The 24459-nt window shown below is 30.3% G+C and overlaps 2 protein-coding genes across 2 annotated transcripts; both read right to left on the bottom strand.

The window, feature by feature from the left end:
* Nucleotides 1–89: 89 nt before the first annotated feature.
* On the bottom strand, nt 90–3300 carry ROPGEF5 (ROP guanine nucleotide exchange factor 5). The gene is made up of 7 exons (XM_016334506.3): nt 2558–3300; nt 2065–2181; nt 1814–1968; nt 1635–1709; nt 1264–1554; nt 821–1177; nt 90–741 (listed from the first exon to the last, which is right to left on the bottom strand). Exons 1-7 carry the CDS (start codon nt 2874–2876, stop codon nt 256–258), a joined length of 1800 nt encoding a protein of 599 aa, XP_016189992.1. The 5' UTR covers nt 2877–3300; the 3' UTR covers nt 90–255.
* A 12523-nt stretch (nt 3301–15823) lies between these two features.
* On the bottom strand, nt 15824–16330 carry LOC107633709 (actin-93-like). Its single transcript, XM_021117421.2, has one exon. The coding sequence runs from the start codon at nt 16313–16315 to the stop codon at nt 15824–15826; it is 492 nt and encodes a 163-aa protein (XP_020973080.2). The 5' UTR covers nt 16316–16330.
* Between the last annotated feature and the right edge of the window lie 8129 nt (nt 16331–24459).

Below are 24459 nucleotides of genomic sequence, written 5' to 3'. Positions count from 1 at the left end.
AATTTTTTCCCCACACTTGCTAATTTTGCTACGTATGAATGTATAAAAATAATTTAAGAAAAGAACTCTAGTACCTTCAATTTTCAAGTAATTGACTAGATATCATTTTAAATACTAAAATGAATTTCAGCAAATTTAAATACAAATACATATACTATACCGTTACCAACTACTTCTGCTTCTAATAACTAGGAATTTGAATTCTAACTAGCAACAAATATTCGTGAACAATAATACATGGTAGTTCCTTGTCCATCACTTTGTCTTGTTCTTTATGGTCTGAGCTGCTTGTTGTTGTTGTTCATTCTTCTTGTTATTCAGATTTGAAGAATTAACCTCTGTAGAATTGCTACATATCTTTGCCTTTGTCTCTACTCCAAGATAATTTGACAAGACTCTTCTGACCCCAAATCCCCGCCTATGTGGTTTCATGATGTTATTGTTGTTGTTGCGGAGGAAAGGAGTTCTCTCCCCTCTTGCAGGACTAATCAATGGCGCCGGAGAAAAGCTAGGTGTGCCGATTCCTGCTTTGTGTGGAGTGCCAGAGAGAGACACCGAGAACGGACGCGAAACCTTTTGCTGAGACACCACATTAACCGTGCTACTAGGAACCAATGGAAACCTATCCGAGTGTTTGGTCAGGTCATCCACATATAGCAAGTCATCAATACGTGCTACAATGTTGAAAGCCATGCTCTCCAACACTCTTGAGTAGCTCTCCAATATGGATTTTCCAACATCCTAAAATTGAAAGAGTTAAATGTGTCAATAACAACATTTTTATAATATTTGGATTGGATAAAAGAGAAATGTATGGAACCTTGTTGCATTGGATCTTGCTGGTATCAAGGGTAGTTTGAGTTAAGCCGGGGAATCGCTGCTTCAAGGAATTTAGAATGCTTTCAGCTCTGTCTGCTAGCACTTCTCTCTTGTCTCCATCTACCATTAAGTCCTTAACAATCTCCCAAGAGGACTTTGTAGTTGAACGGTTCGGATTAGGTGAGGGTCTCGGGTGAGCTCTCCGGCGCCACACATAGATCGCCGCCTCAACGCGGTTAGCAATCTCTAGTGCAACATGCTCAGAGGAGAGGTCTAAGCAATCTAGCAAGCACTCAGCAGAGAATTGATCTGATGTGATGTAACGGTAAATGAAATCCCCCAAGCATGTCCTTCCATTCTGAGGCAGGTTTCAATCATATTTTGGTTAGAAAGATTAATCAGCAATTGTTCCATCAAAGTGTAAGAATTTAAACAATAAGAAACCTTAGGAAGCAATTCCAAATATGATTCTGGAACTTCCATATCAGCCAAAGCAATGCTGTTTATGGACATGGCTGCTTTTAGAATTTGGTTTGCACATTCTCTTGAGTGATTCAATTGTTTTCTTGAGTTTTCGCCAAGACCTGCAGGGGGGACACGGGGCACGGGGAGCCACCACTTCTCGTCTTGCCGTTGAATCGTCTTGCGAAATGAGGCCGTTCCATCGGCTTCCGGGGCTACAATTCCTTGGTCAACATACCAGAACTCAGTGGAGGTGAAACCATCCAATATGTCCTGTAATAGAAAGTATAAATTCACATGTGACAACAATCACCAATGTAGTGTGCATTCAAACAACAAGATTCATCACTCACGAGAAGCATGTTATCAAGTTTCCTAAGCGCTGGAACATTGATAAAAATATCTGTCCTTGGCCTGCAAGTCATTACCTGCAGAATAAAGCAACATATTCGAAATAGAAACATTATGATTCATATTCCACTTTTGTTGAATGAAACCGCACTTGAAAATTTAGGACTCAATCCAAATTTACCTCTAGCTTGCTTCCATCAGGGAATGTTTGCCAAGAAGGTATTAGTTCAACAATGTGATCACTAACACTAACAAGCCATTCCATCTCTCTTCTCCACATAGCTTTCTTTTCAGAAGGTAGAGGTTCTAATCTCCATAATTGTCCAAACACAGTGGCTACACACGTTGCAATAAAAGTTCAAAATGAATTAAATTGCACAATTTAAATTCGAACTTTGAAGTTTGAAAGTATCAGAAGAAGGAAATGCATACCGCACAGATTAGTGATAGCATTTGAGATGGCCAAAGCAGTACAAACCCCTTTCCCAGAACCTGACATGTCTTCACCAAGCAACAATTTTGCAAACCTTTCCTTCATCATTTCAGCATCTGCTCCAATTTGAAAGGAATTAACAAACCTACTAGCAATAATCATATATCATCCTAAATCATCTTCTAATAATTCTTCTACTTCCTACTAAATAAGGTAAAAGTGAAATACATTTATTATCTTAAAAACAGAACAAACAGTAAAAAAAAAAATTCCTTATTTGAAAAATTGACAGGATATTTAGAAAAATGATTTAGGAGAATAAACTACAACTAAACCGACATGAAAAGGGATTATTAGATTCCAATGAATAATTAAACTGAAAAAAAAAAAGCCTTGTCATCGTTATACTTTTGAAAATTCAAGCACATCAACCACTTTTATAGTTCTGATATCATTAAACAAGACAGATTTCTTAAATAACGAGAAACTGACCTGACACTTTTGAACCAATACTACTAAATTTTGTGTCATCCAAATGATGTTCTTGATCATTATCTTTTTCATCAGATTTCCCACACTTGGAAACTGCAGCTTTCAGAATAGGCCATCCAAGAGGAGGAGCAGGTGGAGATGGAGAAGAAGACCCTTTTGCTGCTTTTGCTTCTTCATTTGATGAACATGAGGAAATTGAATTTGATCCACTGAAACTGCTTTCTCTTGACTCAGCAGTGGAATCAGTTAACGACTCTTTCTTAACCAACCCATCTCTCTTCTTCCGAAATTCTTCACTCTTCTTAGACAAAGCACTCATCTTTAACACCTAACTACAAATTCTCTTTCACTTCCCACACACAACACAAGCTTATATATATGAAAAGGCAAAAGGGGAAGTCACCACTCACTTCACCACTGACCCAGATAAGATTCACCAGGTCCCAGTAACATAGGCTTGGACATGGAAGGAACAAAGGAAGAGGAGAAATGTGATACTGTTATTATAGGGAGGGACCAATTCTAAGGTTGTTTTGAAACGAAAAAAGACGATGAAATGATGAAGACGTGTGGCCTTTTCCGTAAAGTTTGTGTGTTTTGAGATGCTTCAAAAAAAGGAAGCACATTTGATACAGAGAGTGTTAGAAAGTTCGGAAATTTGATTTCAAGTTTGAAGCTTTGCAATTGGAAGTGGCACCTGCCATGTCCCAACGTCTCTCTCTGGCTTTCGCTCTCAGAGTAATGCGTACGTTCAAATTTTATATCATTTTTATTAACAATTTTTGAAAACTGGTTGCTGTGCAAAACGACGAATACCTCAAATTACATTATTGCCCCTATGCACAGTTGAATAATTAATTTGTTGTGTCTTTTTGTAAGTGTACTTTAGCAACGAAATTAGTACTGTTATGCCAAACTAGTACTTTAATTATGCTAACGCAATCAGAATGTTATAATTTATTCTTAAAATATATTTAATATATTAATAGTAATTATTTAGAGAGTAATATTACTTACTCTCAAGTCTCAAAGTCACAATTAATAATTCCATTTTATTATTGTGTGTGATTTTTCAAAATTATCTCTTGTTTTTATTACTTTACTTTTATATACAGTAAAAAAAATATTATTGAATAATTTCAGAATAATATACATCAAGAGAGAAATATTATCAATTAAAGAGTGACAATATTACACTCTTAATTTTCAATCTTTTCTCTATTTTTAATTAAAAAATTATTGCTACTCTTAAAATTCATATTAAGTATGTTCCAATATCATGCCGGTATTTCTCTGATTTGAGAAAGTTATCAATGTAGGAATATCAAACATAATTTTATGCTACATCATATCGTCGCTTTTGATTTTTTATATGGAGAAGAGAATGTAGTAATACAACAATGTGTGAGAGGAGAGATATTTTATATATATATATGGTGTTAGTAGAAAACAGACCCTCCGTTTTGAGTTTGAAAAAAAAATAAAAAAGTTAAAAATCCGTTTTGATTTAAAAAAGGAAAAAAAAAACAAAACTAACCAGACGGTCCGATTTGTAATTTTGAAAATAAAAAAATTTTAATGTTGAAATCGGACCGTCTGATTTTCATTTTAACAAATTAAAAAAAATAAAAAATACATATCAAACCCTCCGATTTGGTGTTTATTTTCTTCTTCAAGCAAATCGGACCCTCCGAGTTGTAGTTTATTTTTTTTATCAAACAAATCGGACCGTCCGATTTGAATAAAACACCATATAAAAAAAACACCTAATTTTTCAATAACAATGTATTACACATATATTTAACCAATATAAAAAAAAAGTAGCCTCATATCGTAACGATTAAAGTTGTAATAAAAAGTAAAAACAGCTGGCAAGTAGTAATAACTTATTAGAATTCTAATTTTATAGTGATACGTTAGCATGATCTATATTAACATGAACTGTTAAATTTTACAATAAGTAAAGTATCTTTTTTGTCTTTAATATTTAGGGTAAATTTTAAAGTTGTTTCTAAACGTTTTAATTGTTCTATTTAAATCCTTAACGTTTTAAAATTGACTCAATGTTGTCCTGTAGTTAGGAATCCGTTAACAGAATTGACGGCGGGACAAAATTGAGAAATTTTGAAACGTTAGGGACTTAAATAGGACGAAAACATTGAAGACAAAAATGATACATATCAATTTTTTATTGTACCTAGTATTCAATTATTTTTTAATTACATATAAGTAAATTACACTTAATCACATTACTTTCATTCTAAATAAATAATATAATGTGATTAGAATGAAAGTGTAAAATTATAAAAAAAATGATAAGTAATGCGATTAAGTAATGAAAGTAAAATTATATTATTATTTAGAATAAAAGTATAAAATTTATTTATTTATAAAAAAATTATATTATTTTAATTGTAAAATTATAAAAAAAATTAATTTATTTAAAATAAAAGTATAAAATTATAAAAAATATATAAGTAATGTGAGTAAGTAATGAAAGTAAAATTACATTATTTAGAATGAAAGTGTAAAAGTTATTTATTTATAAAAAAATTATATTATTTTAAGTGTAAAATTATAAAAAAAAATTAATTTATTTAGAATAAAAGTGTAAAATTATAACAAAAAAATTATAAGTAATGTGATTAAGTAATGAAAGTAAAATTACATTATTTATTATTTAGAATGAAAGTATAAAATTTATTTATTTATAAAAAAATTACATTACTTTAAGAGTAAAATTATAAAAAAAATTAATTAATTTATAATAAAAATAATGTGATTAACTGTAATTTACTTAGTATATACTGTAAAAAATTGATATTATTGAAGAATAAAATTAATTTATTTTTATGTATCGTTTTTGTCCCCAATGTTTTCGTCCTATTTAAGTTCCTAACGTTTCAAAATCGTCTCAATTTTATCTCACTGCGTAGGACAATATTGAGTCAATTTTAAAATGTTAGAGACTTAATTAAATAGAACGATTGAAATACTAAAATTAATTTTGGAACTTATCCCAAACGTTAGAAACAAAAACAATACTTTACTCTCTGACCATTTATTCATCTTGCACATCTAAAATATTTTGTCTAAATCGGCCAAATATGATCTTATTATGAAATCAAAGTGCTTGATGATATTTATAAGTTATAAATACCGAACGGTTGTTAGATTCATGCTGCCTTAAAAAGGGTAGCATCCTTATTTAACTCGGCCCATAAATATAAGCATTAATACACTATTAATATAGCATCATAATATCCAGCTATTAATATACTTTTTTATCCTAATTACAAAAAGACAAACAATTTAGTTAGTAGTTAATTTGTTTAACAGGTTAAATTAAGTTACGGAATACTCACTAGGTAAGATTTAAAATTTAAGCAATTTTCTTACCAAAATAGCGTATTTTTAACTGTATGTATCACCCATTTTGGATCAATCCGACATTGGCATTGCTAGCAAATTTTTTTATTGCACCGTAAAACAAATTGAAAAGTCCTATTAGCACATTTTAAAAATAATAAATACTGAAATGACAAATATGAGGATAAGATTTGTATATTTAAAAAATTTTAAAATAAAAATTAACAAATATAAGGATTAAATTTGTATGATTAAACAAATTTAAAATTAAAAATAACAAATCTAAGAGCCAAATTTATAATTTTAATTTCACATCATAAAAAAACAAACTAAGTTTTAACAATGTTGAAAAACACCAATGGAAGGCAACATCAAAATTAAAAGTGGAAGTTTGTGGTATTTTTTTTTCCTAAAAATAGGTAACATTTCTTTAATTTTTACTAGTAAATTTTATATTTATAATATTGGAAACTAATTTTGCTACTCTTTAAATTGATAATAACACTCTCTTTTTTACCATTTTTTCAAATATATCTTTTATTTTCATTATTTTATGTTCTTAAATACATTTTTCATAGAGAATTAGTTGAAAATAATATAAAATAAAAAAATATATCGTCAATTAAACGCAAAATCACTCACATATAATAGCATGTATACCTCTCCTCCACCCAATCTAATTCTTGTATTATTATTTATTTGGTGTCGTTAGGAAAAGCCAATCAAAGAAAAGGATAATGTTAGGTAGAAAAAAAAAATCACAACTTGCTTTATTTAGTATTAATTAATTATTGCAACAATTAATGAATGTTAAATAAAGCAAGTTATGACTATTTTTGGCTAATTTTCTTTGGTTACTAAACATTTCTATTGCAGTAATTTTTTAAATTTTAAAATTAAAAATATAAAAATTTGGCTTGAGTTAGGGCTGATTTTTTTTTGTATAGAAGAAATATTGGTGTTTTTTTGGGAAATATGATTATTTAGTGTAATTACAGATGGATGGATTTTGTAGTTAAAAAGTTAACACGTGGGGGGCGTGGTGCAACACGTGGAGGGCGTGTTGGACACGTGGCAGCGTATTGTGCAACACGTGGGGGGCGTGTTGAATGAGTTCCACAATACTGTAATACACTTTAAATATCAATATTCAACCAAAACACCATCTCCATTTCCATATTAAAAATAATTTCTGTTGAGTTAGTGTAGTTAACTTTCTAGACTTTTTTGTATTTAATATTATTATTTGTGTTTACTTCGTAGAAGAACACACTCATAGAAGTATTCAGTCTTCAGTGTTCAAAATATGAGCCCTGGGCAAAACCGTATTTGCAGTTAAAAGTGCAAGGGCTATTCAGTAATTGCTGTAGTAGTCATGAGGTTTGGTCATTTTATAATTCAAACTTATAATAAGCAAAATGTGGCCGTTAAAGAGCAGTTGGCAGAAGTTGCTGACGACTCTCCTTATCAACACGTCAAATATTAATTAAACAAGTAATATATATATATCAAAGTGATTAAACAAACGGATTTGGATATGCTTCCATCAATAATTAGAAGAGGAACCAAATTCAGCATAAAAACCTAGTTAATTGCAGCTCTATACTAGTTTGATCAGGTAAATAACAAGTTTGATAGTGCATTAATTCAACCGTCTTTGACTTTGCAGGTTATGTATGTGAGTTGACGCAATGCATCTTACTTCACAGATTTCTATTAATAATTGATGGTCATAATTCATATATGAAAATCTAAGCATAAAATATTACATACTTCCATTTAATCAGTAGCTTAAAAATAAACCGCCACGATCTATCATACATATTTTTTTTTTATTTCTATTAAATCTTCTTTTGATAAACTTAAAACTTTTTACACACCGTTTTTTCTTCTTTTGCAAATAATTAGCATAAAATTTGCCTAATAATCAGGAACTTCTGCGTGCTGCATAGGTCGGCAAAAAAGGATATATAATATTAATTTTAACGGTATCGGTATAATACCAACAACGTTTCTGTCAACTTCTGTCAACTCTTATTTATAATTGTGTTTAATGGAAGTGTCTTTGTGGATGTGTCTAATAAAAATGTATTTTTTATGGCCGTGTTTAATAGAAGTGTCTTTATAGATATATTTTTTGGATGTGTCTCTTTATATATTTGTTTAAAATATAATAATTAATTATTATTGGTAATAAGTTAGCAGATAATATATTGATACCCTATACTTTTCCTAATTTTAATTAGCGTGTAAGCGATAATTTTTTACACTTATAACGTAAATGTAATCCCAATAATTACAAATAGATAAACAAACATGATCTGTTATTAAATAGTTTACGTTAACAATATACCAAATTATATATGTGTGTGTGTGTGTCTGAAGCCGTTATGGACGTTTAACGTAAGATACTTGGATTCAAAATTCTGGATATGTTTCCGTTGAAATCCAACCTCTCCAAAGGCATCAAAGGCTAAAGGCCAAACATAGTGCCTACAGCTACAACGGCTCATGCATCATGCATACTTCTTTTATCTCTTTTGGGTAAAGTATTATTTTATTCTTTAAGTTAGAGTTAAATTTTAATTTAGTTTTTAATATTTTAAATATTTTATTTTAATTTTTAAATATTTTAAACATCATATTTTAATTCCAAAAAATTTTAAATATTTAATATTGTATATTAAAAAATTAATAATATTCAATTTTAATATAAAAATAAAATCAATCTACCAAATAAAAATATATTTTTTAAATATTGATGATTGGTTGTTAAAATTAAAAAATTTATGTTAAAAAAATTATATTTTTTAACACATGAAAAATATACAACCTAACTAATAAAATTGTTAACATTCATATTACTCACTTTGTTAATAATTAGTAACAAATTTATGATAAAATAATATTAAATTATTTAAATTTTTAAAAAAATATTAAAAATTAAATTAAAATTTGACTCAAATATTAAAAATTAAAATAATATTTTATGCTCGTCTTTTTAAACTCGCGGAGGCCAAGTGAAAAAGGCAAAAGTGTTTTATATCCGTTTGTGAAAATATAGAGGCACCGTAAGCCCTTGACTTTAGGTTTGTGCATGGCAGCTACTTTTTCTAAAGTTCATTTTTTGTGTGCATCTTCTTGATTCCACCAATGCCATCGATTTCCTTTAACAATTTCAACTCTGCTTTTTCTTTTTTTTAGCACCACCCAAAGTATTTAGTACTACTTGCTGTTGATATTGGTACTAAGTTCATGCAATTCAAGACTAGTTTATGCCTGTTATAATTAGGGAAAATATTTTGCAAGGTAAAAAAATTAGTAAAGTAATAAAATAATAAATTAATTATTAGTATCTTTTTATTTATTATCTGTAAATTTTATTATTTTAATTTAAAATAATTAAATATTTATTTTATTATTTTATTAATCTTTTTTAATTTTGAGGAATTTTATTTTATAATCAACATTTTACTATATATAATCTATGAATAATGTTAGGAAGATAATAACATAAAGTTATTTTATTTAATGTAATATTTATAATTTTATATATATAACATTTTTAATTACATGTTTATTATATCTGAAATTAATTATTTAATAATTAAAAATAAAAATAAAAAAAATCCAAATGCACACTTAACACAAAGTGTCAATGTTAAAATATCACTTTTGAATAAGTGGGGATTTTTTTCAAATAGTTATTATGTGAAAATTTCATTTGGTTGTCACGATGACTTTTTGATATAAGACATGTAATATTTTGTAAGTAATCCGTAAAATTCGCCCTGAAATATAGCTCGTTTTTTAAATTGGTTCGCGGAATTTTTTTTTAATTAAATTTATTTTTTAAATATTTTAAATTAATTATATTGGTTTTTTTTTTAGTGACAATCATATTAGTCTTTTCTGTTACTATTTTTTATTGACAATATTAAAATTAAATATTATACATTAAATAATAATACAACACAAAGTTTTAATTAGCTGATAATATTATAAATTTATAAAATAAAATCAAATCAAATTTTAATTGAGGATGGACCTTGAAGTATTAACCTCTCTTAATTTGAGATTGATTGATATAATTTCATAAATTTATTATATTAGCTGTCAATTAAAACTACTAGATATGTATTATAATGTTATTTAATATGTCATATCAACAAATTCAGACGCTATTATTAGTAATAAAAGTGACAGAATAATTAATATGATTAATTTAAAATCTTTTAAAGATAAATTTGATTAAAAAAATTCTTTCGAGAATCAATTTAAAAAATGAATGATCTTCTAAAAACTAATTTCTCAATATTTTGCGAATTAGAAAATTAAATCAAATATGATTCATTAGTTTTGTCTTATATATTTTTTTATTAAAGCAAACAAACATAAGTGAGAAAGATATTATATTGTGTTTAGTTAAAAGAAAAAAAATATAAAAAAAAAGAAATAAAAAGAAAAAATTGAGAAAAGAAAGAAGTTGAGAGAATTTTTATTTTATTTCGATATATTTTAACGAAAGAAAAACAAAAAATATATATAATGTTATAAAAAGATAAATTTATTTTTATATATTTTAAATATATTAAAAAAAGGATAAGTATTGTTTTGGTCCCTCACGTTGAGGGTCGTAATCGAACTCGTCCCTGGTCTATATTTTTATTTAAAATCATCTTTAATGTGTTTTTTTTGTATTAAAATCGTCTTTTTAAATTTTTTTGAACAAAAATGCCCTCCACTACCCTCAGCACTTTTACCTCCATCACCACTAGCATCTTTCCTCCAACCACTACCACCAGCACCTTTACCTCCATCACAACAAAAAAAACAACATCAATAAAATCAACACAAATTCAACAAATCCAAAAATCATAAATTCAACAAATCAATACAAATTCAACAAATCCAGAAAAAAATTCAACAAATCAACCCAAATTCAACAAATTCAACAACCAAATAAAAAAACAACAAATCAAAATCAGAAGAAGAAGCAGAGACAGTCATAGAATCAGAAACAGAAACTCAAACAGAAGCAGATGCAGAAGAAGAAGAAGATGTTGATGCAAAAGCCGAAGCTGTAGAAGCAGATGCAGCAGAAGAAGAAGCAGAAGAAGCAGATGCAACAGAAGAAGAAGCAGAAAAACAGATACAAAACCACCGGCGCTTGGCCACCCATCCCCAATGGCGGCGACGGAGCGTCCGAGAACCGGCGACGCACTCCACCCTCTGATCCCTCTCTCTCCTCGGCCACCCATCACCCGCGGACCTGCGACGGAGCATGCGCGGACCAGCTCAACCTCGGATCCCTCTCTCTCTCCTTCGCGTGCCGCCCTCCTCGCGTGGTGCTCCTCTTCCCGGCGACGCACTCCACGGCGGCAGAAGCATGCATGAACGGTCCTCCCTTCCACCGGCGTTCCCTCTCTCTTTCCCCTCCCCCTTCGCATTTCCTTTCGCCCCCTCCCCCCAACCCCCAAAAACGCGTTTCCTCTCCCCCAAAAAACGTGTTCTTTTTTTATTTTATAATTTTTTTATTATTAAAGTAGGGATATTTTAGGAATAAAATTATTTTTTTTTTAAAATGACGATTTTAATACAAAAAAATACGTTAAGGATTATTTTAAATCAAAATATACACCAAAAATAAATTCGATTCTGACCCACAACGTAAGAGACCAAAACAATATTTATCCCTTAAAAAAGGATAATATTAAAATATTGATACTAACTATATTTTTTTTTTCATCCAATAAATTGAAGAAAAAAATTTAATAAATCCCACTTTTTTGCTTTTGATTTTTTTATACAATTAAATAATAAAAAATAATTATTTTTCTTTTATCTTTTTTTTTTACCTTTCAATTTTACCTCAAACAAATACAGTAAGAGAGAACCACCTTGCGCACGGAAGGGGGACTTAATATTCGAAATGAGGAGAGGACGTAAAATAAAACGTTAGTAGATATTTTACTTTCAACTTTCATTTTCTTTTTATTTATAATAATAAGAGTTTAGTTAATATATAGCATATGATTAGCTTATTATTAATAAAAATTTTAAATATTTTTATTTAATAAATATATTAAAAATTTAAATTTTTTATATTTTTAATAAAAAAATTCTTAATTTATAAATTTAATATGTGTGTCAATAAGTTATAGTTCAAATGACATAATCTCTTCATATTCATTTAAGAGGTCGTAAATTCGAGTCTTCTTGATAAAAAAAATTAATACGTATTCTTAAAACACAAGATAGATAAATAATAATAATAATAATAATAATAATAATAATAATAATAATAATTTTGCTTTGATTAAACCAACAGACAATGACAAATTTTAGAAATTTCCTTCTCCTCGTCGCGTCTTTTTCCTTTATAAATCCAAAAAAGACTGGTGATTAATATTGTTCTTTATAATTAAGTATAAACCCAAAATTTGTCAAGTAGTCGGTCGCAAATAAAAACAAACTTTTATAGCAAGCAAGAAAAAAGAGGTATTCATGATCCGGTCATGTTAGATAGCCAAAAAATAATTATAATATAAAAATATTATATAAAATTTTTTATTTTCTTAATAAGTAAGTGACATATAATTTTTTATTATTTATTCTCTTTATCACCTACTATTTTGTTGCATGTTTAGAGTCATTAATATTCTTTTTAAAATTAATTTCAATTTCTTCCAAATCAAGTTCTTAACATCTTTCAATCACATTATTATCCATTAAAATACAATAATTTTCTGCAAAAAATATGAAAATTAAATTAAAAAATTTTAACAACTTCTACTATACAACTTATATTTTACATATAAACTATTAAAAAATAAAATATAAAATATAAAATATAAACAAAAATTAAAAAATAATTTTTTAAAAATAATTATTAACTCGTCATATTAAAATCAATAAATAAGCATATATGAATATTAAATAAAAATATTAAAATAATTAAAATCATGGCCTATTAGTGCACATATGAGATAATTTAAAAAATACAATAAGATGTATAGTTTAAATTTTGATAATATTAATTATAAACATTATAGGTATGAAATTATAAATATTATGAATACAAATTATAGATGTTATGTGTATGAATTTATAGATATTATGTGTAAATTTATCAATTGAATAAATTAATTTAAAAATTTAATTTTTTTTAAATTCAATTATGATAAAATTTAAAAGACATCTGTGTTAACTTTATATTTACATATACAATAACTAAAAAATGACATGTGTATGGATGTAATATCTAATAAACATGAATTTAATTTTTAAATGTTAGTTGTATGTAATTATGGATGTTATGTATATATACGTATGAATATTATGTGTATGAACTTAGTTAGTATATACAATATAATTATAAATGCACATAAAAGCACAAAAAAAAATTAAATCAGTTTATTACCATACCTCATCAAAATTAGTGTGGTTTTTCATATTCTCGAGAATTGGTTGACTGACAACAATCTCGTCGGGTGAGCCCGTCTGTTGTTCAAATTCTTTATCAGCACTTTCTACCATAAGTACCGTATTAAGGTCAAATTCAAATGCCATACTATTTGCAACGATAAACGCGACTTCTTGTAAAATTTCTTGACTTATACACTATTCTGTTTGTCAATGGTATTATAGTCATGATTTTTGAATAATCATAATTAAATTAATGGAAGGTATATATTACAAAGAATCAAGTGCAAGTAAATGTCTAAACGGAAACAAAGAATGAATGATTTTTTCGTATTTTCATTGATTGATATTAAATGCATTAAGGGAAACAAAGAATCAAGTGTAATTAACTCAATTAATGTATATTATCATTACCGTCCATTCTTATTATTATTATTAATATTTAATGTATTCTTAAATATAAAAATTAAATTATAAAAGGAATATTAAGTATTGATTACAAGAATGCATAATAGTAAGGAATATGATATTATAATTAATATTATTAATAAGTAGAGTTGATAAAAATATAATAAGTGGAATGATAAGAGAATAAGATAAAAAATAAAACTGTTATTAAATAATATAAATGAAGTAAATTATAAAAATTTTTGGCTAATTATGGCTGAAAATTTTTTGTTACCAAACTTTTTCGTTCGTGATCATATAAAAAATTTTAAATTTACTTGTGATCTATCAAAATCTCCCAACAATTATTATGTGCTGAATTTGAATACTGGTGCGATAATTTTTGTCAAAAATAATAACACTCAAAATAGAGAGATGGATTTTGTATTTGTCCATGTTCAAACCTTGAAGCAAGGATACGATAAAAGGATCATAAATTCCTATTGCATTATAAAGAGCGATAAATTAATTCATAATGTATCAGACTATTAATTCATGTAAAATTTAAAATATTTATGTTGAGTTTATTAATTTGGTTTCTGTTCCTTTCTTTCTCATATGCTTCACTCACCCTAATCCAATTTCAAACTGCACCAATGAACGAATATATATATATACACGAAACTTCCTAAACAAAAATTCAACCCCATCACGTGATTCTCTAAGATATTAGATATGTATTAAGATGTATTCATTATTCCACCGCAACACTATAAGCGTATTTGAATTCCTTTGTTTCACCAATTAAAGACAAACGTTTGCATGGACCACTATCATCACTACTATATATATTAATATATTATTATATACTATATACTATATATACTATAACTGTATCATATCATATTATGATATATCTTCTATCTCCTATCCCTTCTTTATTATTAGGCTGTATCCTTTCATATAATACATGTGCCTCACCGAGCCAAATGGAATTTTCAAAAAACAAAAAGGGAGTTTGAATTTATCATTTTCATGTGATGCCAATGCTGTTTTTTCTATTTGTGGATGTAACTGTTAGCACAGCGGTGCAGAAAATTGTTGGGTATAATTAATAAGGACAACAACTTTTGAAAATAATTTCACATTGGAATATTTCATTTCCTCTATCTAAAATGAGAAATTCAAAATGGTATCATGCGTTTAATTAAAAACTATATGAATCAAAATAATGAATTTTGTTTTCCTTCTTTATCAAACTAAATTAGGCCACTAAATTAATGTCAATTAAGTTAGAGACCAAACTAACAATTTATAGTTGAGTTGCCAAATACCCTCTCTTTTCTTTCTTTTTGGTTTTATTTATTTTTCTTCCTCAAAAGTCAAAAGTGTTGGGATTTGTAGTGAACTTCAATGAGCATAATATTGGGCCCTCTGTTCTGGTATTTCCCGGCTACAAAGTACAAACCCAACTATCCAATCCATTATTGCATTAAATATATACATTTAATTCTTTCGCAAAAAAAAAAAAAAGGTAAAGGACAAATAGGTCACTGACATTTTTTTTGCGGACATTTTCGTCTTCGAAAAATAAAAAATACATTCATGTCCCTGAACTTTGTAAAACGTGGACAAATATATCCCTCCGTTGAATTCACTGCGTTTGACCTGACGGAAAACTATGACGTGGCAAAAGAGGAGCTGACCTGTCTGTTACAGGATGACACATGGCTCTGAGCTTTTGGAAATTGGACATATTAGTCCCCAGGCAAGAAAACGACGTCGTTTCACTACCTTACTAGAATAATCCACTCTCCTTGCTAGCTCAGCTTCTCTCCTCAAACACTCACCGCCTTTCAACCCTCTTTGCAGCCCTCCATAGCCACCGGGGGTCTCTGAAGTCCCCACTCATCTCCAGTGCCTCAACCAAGTCGGTCAATACTTCTTGGATCTTCGAATCGGATCACCGTCGCAGAGCCTCCTCCTGGTGGCAGACACCGGCAGCGACCTAGTATGGTTTTCTTGAAACAAAGACTATTTAATGATTTGCTCTATGTAACTATGATGATGCATTATTTTTACCTGTTAGAATGTGCCAAGAGATGCCAAAATGGAGCCCCCAATCCAAACAATGTACTTCCTCTCTGGTGGTGCTACAACCTTAATTTTCATGCTACTCGGTGCTAATGCTGTAATATCCTTGCTCATCCTGTCAGCAATGCCTGGAAACATAGTGGAACAACCACTCAAGACAATGTTACCATAGAGATCCTTCCTAATATCAACATCACACTTCATGATCGAATTATATGTGGTTTCATGGATTCCAGGAGATTCCATCCCGATCATGGATGGCTGGAAGAGAACTTCAGGGCATTGGAATCTTTCAGCTCTTATTGTGATAACCTGTCCATCTGGTAGCTCATAGCTCTTCTCAACAGTTGAGCTAGTCTTCGCAGTTTCTAGCTCTTGCTCATAATCAAGAGCAATATAAGCTAGCTTTTCCTTCATGTCTCTCACAATTTTGTGCTCAGCTGATGTCGTGAAAGAGTATCCACACTCAGTCAAGATCTTCATCAAGGCATCGGTGAGATCACGCCCTGCAATATCCAAACGCAAGATTGCATGCGGAAGAGCATAACCTTCGTAGATAAGAACTGTGTGACTGACACCATCTCCAAAGTCCAAGACAATCCCTACATAAAACAGAACAAAACAACATCAAACCCGAACCTGCAACCACACCAAGATCCACTCCCCATGTCTGTACTCATACTCTTACGTGGACGGTTCCACCACAAGCGGCTTTACTCAATCTCAAAAAGTTGATTAGCAGCAATCTCTCCTGACTCTGAATCACCTGAATCATCGTATGCTTTACATGCCTCCACCATATCTCCAACCTTCACATAGCCAACCACCATAGCCGTCCATGAAACTACATTCTTCTTAGACATTCCATCAAACACCTTGCGAGCATCACCAATCTTTCCACATTTTCCATGCATATCGACCAAACAGATTCCAACAAACATATCACCTTCAACCCCACACCTCAACGCCGAGCCATGGAGCAATTTTCCTTCGCAGGATCTGCACATGCTTGAATAGGCCATAAGAAGGGTGGTAATGGCGGCAGTTGAATGCGGCGGAGAAGAAGGGTGTTGAAATATTGAATTCATTAGAAGAACGGTGTCGTTTTGGTGGACTGGGGACTACTGCACATGCTTGAACAGGCTATAAGAAGGGTGGTAATGGCGGCAATTGAATGCGGCGGAAAAGAAGGGTGTTGAAATATTGAATTCATTGGAAGAACGGCGTCGTTTTGGTGGACTGGGGACTAATACGTCCTCTGTTCATAAGCTCCAGTCCACGTGTCATCCCGTAACGGCTAGATCAGCGTCACGGGAGCCACATCAGCGTTTTCCGTCGGGTTTAACAGGGTGACTTCAACGGAGGGGTATATTTATCCACGTTTTACAGAGTTCAGGGACATGAATATATTTTCTATTTTTTGGGGACGAAAATGTCAGCAAAAAAAAAAAGTCATGAACCTATTTGTCATTTACTAAAAAAAAATTCTTTAAAACAAATATTATTAATTATTAATTATTGTGTAAATTAATCTATATGATTATGAGTACTTTTGAATCAAGGAATTTATTGAGTATACCATTAGATGATTATACAAATGTTATTAAAATTAAAGTGATATATTTTTATATTTTAAATTAAAATACAATTAAATAATAAAAATATTATTTTTGTTATGACGAGAATTAATAAGAATAGATGTTCATTTATGAGTGTCTCATTTTTTCTATATTAAAAGAAACAAGTTCTTAGAATGAAGCGAACTTAATGAAGTTTGAAAACCATATTTTGTAGGTCTATAACACCATGAATTAAGACAAAATGGTTGCACACAATTAATAACAATTCTCTTCGTCTTTTTTATACTGTCAAACACTCTTCCTTTTTTTATATATACATTACTACACACACACATATATATATATATATATATATATATATATATTATTTTTATTATATTGAGATATTAATTGTGGTGAATATTAATACTAGAGTTATTTATTTACATTTTTTTATTTTATATTTATTTTTTTCTTATTTATTTGTTTTACAACATGTTATCAGCACGAGACTCTGAGCAAAATTTAGGAAAATTCAGGTAATAAATTGTTATTATGTCAAAGCTATCTCATCTTGAATTTAATACTCTTGATATATCTGAAAACAACTACTTATCATGAATAATAGATGTTGAAATCCATTTTGATTCAATGGATCTTGGAAATAACATTAAGGCTGAAAATAATACATCCCAAAAGGATAAAGCCAAAGTCATGATCTTCTTTCATCGTCATCTTGACGAAGGATTAAAAAATGAATATCTCACACTAAAAGATCCTGCAGATCTGTGGAAAAACTAACCTTAAAGAAAGTTATAATCATCAAAAGACAGTGATACTTTCTCAAGCCTGATATGGCCGGACGCACTTGCGGCTACAGAATTTTAAATCCATAAATGAATACAATTCATCAATGTTCCGAATTACCTCATGAATAAAATTATGTGGGGAAAAGATAACTAATAACGACATGTTAGAGAAAATTTTTTCGACCTTCCATGCCTCGAATGTGCTTCTACAGCAACGATATCGAGAAAAAGAATTTAAAAAATATTCTGAACTAATTTCTTGCCTTATTGTTGCTTTTAAAAAATCATGAAGCGCGCCCAGCCGGCGCCGTCCCATTTTACGACGCAAATGCGGTAAATCATTACATCATAAGAGATAAATGGCAAGGTTTTTGTAACAAGAAAAATTATGAAAAGAAGAAAAATTATGTTCACACGAAATGATCTCACCAGAAGTGGAATAAAGAAAGAAATAATGGACAAAATAAATTAACATAGGATAAATGTTTCTGTTGTAGTGGAAAGGGTCATTGATCGCGTACCTATCGTTCCCCAAGGCACCTAGTCGATTTTTATCAAAGGAGTCAAATTTTGTTTCGAAGGATGTTGCTGAAAATTACACCACTCATTATGAAGTATCTGATTTCTTTGAGGATCCTGAAGGAAATATTAGTAATTTGATCAATGATGGAAAAGTTTGATATTTGAGTTCAGTACTTATGTAAAAAAAAAAAAACTTTTTAAGTTTTATTATCTATGTATTTAAATTTCAAGTGTAATGTATATAAATAATATTTAATAAAATATTTATGTTTATAAATTTCAAAATTACTAAATATGCTAAGTTCTAAAATAATAATAATAAAATTTTTAGTATATGATACTATGTACAATACTTTTTAGAAAAATATTTTCAATCAATAAAATAATTTTACTGTGCAAATACTTTTACTTATTCTATTATTATTTATCTTTGAAAAAAATGATAAGGACATATAGTAAAGATGTTTGTCTTGCGAATAGTGCAAGTTCACATACCATTCTCGAAAGTAATATATATTTTACATATCTCGTACCAAAAAAGAATATATTAATACTATTATTAACTCAAGCAATGTGATAGAAGACTCCGGAAGAGTTATAATTTTATTTTTCGGAGGAACAACATTCATAATAAATAATGCACTATTGTTTATCAATTCTTTAAGAAACTTATTAGCTTTTAAAGATATTCGCCGAAATAGATATCATATTGAAACAATGAATGAGGGAAATCATGAGTACTTATGTGTCACAACTCATGATTCAAATAAAAAGATTATATTAGAAAAGTTACCCTCACTTTCATCTGGGTTATATTATACTAAAATTAGTACAATTAAATCACATGCCATTGTAAACCTAAAGTTTACCAGTCCAAATAAATTTATAATTTGGCATGATCAATTGGGTTATCCGAGAACAACTATGATGCGAAAAATTATTGAAAACTTCCATGGACATTCACTAAAGAACTAGAAGATTCTTAAATCTAGTGAATTTTGTTGTGCTATACGTTCTCAAGAAAAGCTAATTTTAAAGTCATCACCAGTAAATATTGGATTTGAGTCCCCTGAATTTCTAGAAAAGATTCAAGGCGTTATATGTGAACATATTCATCCACCATGTGGATCTTTTAGATATTTTATGGTGCTAATAGACGCATCTTCGAGATGGTCACATGTGTGCTTGTTGTCTTCTCGCAACCTGGCGTTTCTGAGATTACTTGCTCAAATTATTCGATTAAAAGCACAGTTTTCAAAAAATCCAATAAAAGCAATTCGTTTTGACAATGTTGGTGAATTCACTTCCCAAGCCTTTGATGCTTATTGTATGGCTAATGGAATAAATGTTGAACATCTAGTAACTCATATTCACACACAAAATGGGTTAGCAGAATCACTTATTAAACGCCTCCAATTAATTGCTAGACCTTTACTTATGAGAACAAATCTCTCAACCTCAGGTTGGGCATGCTATTTTACATGCCGCAGCACTTATTCGTTTGAGGCCAACAGTTACCAGCAGTAAAATATTTTCCATTTAAGAATATTCGGTTGTGCGATATATATTCCCATTGCACCATCTTTTCGCACCAAAATGGGATCTCAAAGAAAATTGGAAATATATGTTGGATATGATTAGCCATCTATAGTGATGTATCTTGAGATACAAACTAGAGATACATTTAAAGCTCGATTTGCAGATTGTCAATTTGATTAATCAAAATTTCCAATATTAGAGGAAGAGAATAAGTTTTCTAAAAAGGAACTTAATTGGAATGCATCATCCTTAATGCATTTAGATCCTCGATCAGGGAAATGTGAACTAGAAGTTCAAAAGATTATACATTTGCAAAGAATAGAAAATGAATTGCCTAATGCATTTTCTGATACAAAAAAGATTACTAAATTCTATATACCAGCTGAAAATGCTCCAATCCGAATTGATGTTCCGGTCGGACAAATGGCCACCAAAATAAATTCACGTTAGAATCATGTTAGGCCTGTCGGTTCCAAAGACAAAAATCCTCGAAAAAGAAAAAAGATAAATATTATTCCTGTCGAAAAAGATAAAGACATAGTAAAGACAATTGCAGTTGTTCAAAATTCTGATATAGTTTCGACGCAGAAGACGTTCAGGTACCTGAAAATTTTGAAAATGACGAGATCTCGATAAATTATGTCTTTACAGGAGAAAAATGGGACTAAAATAAGACAATTGTAAATAAAATATTTGCATATAATGTGGCACTAAATATTGTAAACCCCAAGTAATTAGTAAATAATTAACCAATAAATTAATTATTATTTGAATAAATTAAAAAATCAAATTCTATAGTTTTATGAAGTAGAAATAATCAAAATATGAATTTTAACACTAATTTTAAAGATTTTGGCCTAAAAACAGGCCAACAGATCGAACCGATTGAACTCGGCATGAACTTGGCCCAAACCGGGCCAATGCCCATAGTATAAATGAGGCATTCAGCCTCCTTTATTTCACAAACGGGTTTCACGCTGAGGAAGAAGGAGAAAAGAAACGAAACCCTCCTAAAAAAATTCAATTCCACGTAACTTTCAATATGGAGCTCCGATTGACGAGCCGTCAGCGACCATGCGTTCGTCTCAGAATTCTCTACAAAACCCACCGAGAAATTTGGTAAGAGAATTACGTTTTCTCACCCAATTCTCCCCTTTTCAGTTCGTGATTTTGGATTTTGGTAATTGAGAGATTTTGTGATTTTGATGGTTTAGGGGTACTCTAGCGTTGGATAATCACCGGATTTTGTCTATTTGACTTGTGGATAACGGTAAGAAATCTCTAACCCTTGTGAATTGGTAATTTAGTGAGCTCAATATTGATTATTGTGATATTGTATGAATTAGATCGTGTATTTTGTTGAATTAGAGTTAAATTGATGGATATTGGGAGCTTGGAATTGAATCCTGGGAGCTGGAATTCAATTGGTGAGGAGTTGGAGTTTTGGAGCTTGAGGAGCGGTGGATAATTGAGGTGTTCCGGGATTAGGGAGGAATCGGCCAATGAATGGTTTTCGTTTCTCGTAGTTAATGTTTAATGTCACATGAAAATTTAGGCTAGAATATGTTAAGATCAGAATGAACTGAATGAATTATTAATGGATTATGTATATGGTATACGATATGTGTATTAAGGATGAATGAATTTGTATGAGTTGGATTATGATTCTGATGAGTATAAATTAATGATGATTGTTGATGTGTTGAGGGTTGATAGTAGGTTTGTGAAATTGAATTGAACTGATTGGTTGAGAAATATGTAGTTTGATTTTATAAAAGATTTAATATTGGAACTGCTTTGATTTTGAAATTATTTGATAGTGGAAATGATTTGAATGACCGAGAGGTGTTTGGTTTGGTGGTCAGGACCCTTGAAGGGTGGTAGAAGTTCAAGTTTTAGAGGAGATGCTGCCGAAAGTTTTATGAAAATAAGAGGCTTCGTTTGAAGTGGTTATTTAAGAAGATTTGGATTTTTAAGGATTTTATAATTTGATTTTGAGTTATTAAAAAAAGGAATTACATTTTGAATTTAATTTATTTAAAAAAGAATGATTTATATTTTATATTTGAATTATTGATGAATAGAATGGGAGGAATGATGATGATTGAAAAAAAATGAAGAATGATGAGATTATGATTTAAAGTATGATTTTTTAATGAAACTAAATGATAATTGAGTGAGAGATTGAGTTTAAATGAAGGGTGAGGTGAGGATGATTGATATTGAAGTACGATATTTGAATAAATTAAATGATTATGAAATGTATGTGACCAGGCAAGAGGCGGTGGCGTTGTCCACTCGCTTCGGATCAATGATAAAGTTGTATGGGATATGATTGAGGACGAGGTTGGCTATGAGGAAGAGAAAGGTTGAGGATTGATTTTGATTATGAATTTAAATGAATATGAATACTCCGGGTAAGATGCAGTGGTGTTATCCACTTGCTTTGGGTAAGAGTTAATAAGTCGGGTAAGATGTAGTAGTATTATCCACTTGCTCCGGAAAAGTTTGAGGCTTCGGGTAAGATGTAAGGGCTGAGTTCTGTCGCCGCTTGCTCCAGGTTGAGAACTATAACACCACTTAGGTAAGAGGTAGGGTGAAGTTGTCCCCTGTTCCGGGTATGCGGGTAAGATGCAAGGGTTGCAGCGTTGTCCCACTTGCTCCGTGTTTGGTGTTCTGTCAAGGGTTAGCCACCGGACATGTCGGGTTTGACTTTATAACTGACAGATGAGATTCATCAGTCATAGGACAGGCATACATCATATGCATATGTGTGTTTTGTTTGATCATGCATTAATTGGATTTGCCTATGTGATTATTATGCTTACCTGCTATAATTACCTATTGTATCTATATCCTACTTGTGTTTGCTTTTTTTGTATTGCTTGTCTATGCACCAAAATTTTGGAGGAATGGAGAAAACGAAAAATAAAGGATTGGATCACAATTAGATTGGAGGAGACAGAGAGTGAATTGTAGGGCTAGCGTTTAATAAGATAGAAAGTGAATTGTAGAATTAGAGTTAGATTGAGACTTGGATACTTTAGATAGTTTTACCAAATTTATGATTTAGTTTATTCCTTTAAGTTTATATCTGAGTGACGAAGTTCTAGGATTGTCTTTGGTTTTTTCACGACCTTTTATATTAACTATGTGAGCACCTTTACCATGTTGAGAACATCCGGTTCTCATTCTATACATGTTGTTGTTTTTCAGATGCAGGTCAGGAGGTACCTCACTGAACATTGTGGAGACTCTGTGGAAGCAAAGAACTATGGAAACATAGGGTTATATTTTATTTATGTTTATATATGTACATAGATTCTCTATCTTGTATTTTATGTTTGACCCTCTTAAAGGTTGACTTGGAAAAACAGGTTGTCAGTTTTACGAGTCTGGGATATTTTGGGTTATATGTATGTATATATGTATACTCTAGCCGGCCTTTACTTAGCAGGTCGAGTTTGGAGCTTGACATTTGTATTTTAGAATTATAATCTATGTTTATGGTCTTTTAGCTTTCCTTTCAATCTTTCTTATCTGTCTACGCTTATCTTTCGTGAGCGACATGATTTTTGTTTCGATTTTTCTTAACTTCTTTTTCAAGACTCCTAATTATAACTTCTTTCAACTATATCTATGTATGTATCTTATTTTTAGAGGTCGTAGCATCTCACCACCCTGATTTACATCCTAGGCATAAAGCTCTGTGTGATAGGGTGTTACAAATATCTTGCATGAAAGTAAGGATCCTGAGTCAAGAACAGTCAAAGAATGTCAACAAAGGAATGATTGGCCAAAATGGGAAGAAGCTATGAAGGTTGAGTTAGACTCACTTGCAAAACGTGAAGTCTTTGGATCTGTAGTCCATACACCAAGAGATGTAAAACCTGTTAGATACAGACGGGTATTTGTGAGAAATCGTAATGAGAAAAATAAAGTTGTATGCTACAAAACTCGACTTATGGCACAAGATTTTTCACAAAGGCCCATAATAGATTATGAAGAAACATATTCCCCTATAGTGGATGCAATAACATTTCGTTATTTGGTCAGTTTATCCGCATATCATAAACTACATATGCATCTAATGGATGTGGTCACAACCTATTTATATGGATCATTAGATCGTGATATCTATATGAAAGTCTCTGAAGGACTAAACATATCTAAACCATCCAATGAATATTCACAGGAG

This window comes from Arachis ipaensis, chromosome B3 (assembly GCF_059453495.1).
Source record: "Arachis ipaensis isolate K30076 ecotype BB chromosome B3, ASM5945349v1, whole genome shotgun sequence".
Classification (NCBI taxonomy): domain Eukaryota; kingdom Viridiplantae; phylum Streptophyta; class Magnoliopsida; order Fabales; family Fabaceae; genus Arachis; species Arachis ipaensis.
Note: the sequence above shows the minus strand (reverse complement) of the source record. Positions and strands in the feature narration are given on the sequence as shown.

Bases quoted from the DNA above. Each gene is read 5' to 3' on its own strand.
- ROPGEF5 (XM_016334506.3), bottom strand. From the start codon at position 2,876: ATGAGTGCTTTGTCTAAGAAGAGTGAAGAATTTCGGAAGAAGAGAGAT. The intron at 1,969-2,064 runs GTATGCATTTCC...CAACGTGTGTAG, and splicing joins TGCTATCACTAATCTGTGCG to CCACTGTGTTTGGACAATTA. The intron at 1,555-1,634 runs GTGAGTGATGAA...TTTCTATTACAG, and splicing joins AACTTGATAACATGCTTCTC to GACATATTGGATGGTTTCAC.
- LOC107633709 (XM_021117421.2), bottom strand. From the start codon at position 16,315: ATGAAGATCTTGACTGAGTGTGGATACTCTTTCACGACATCAGCTGAG.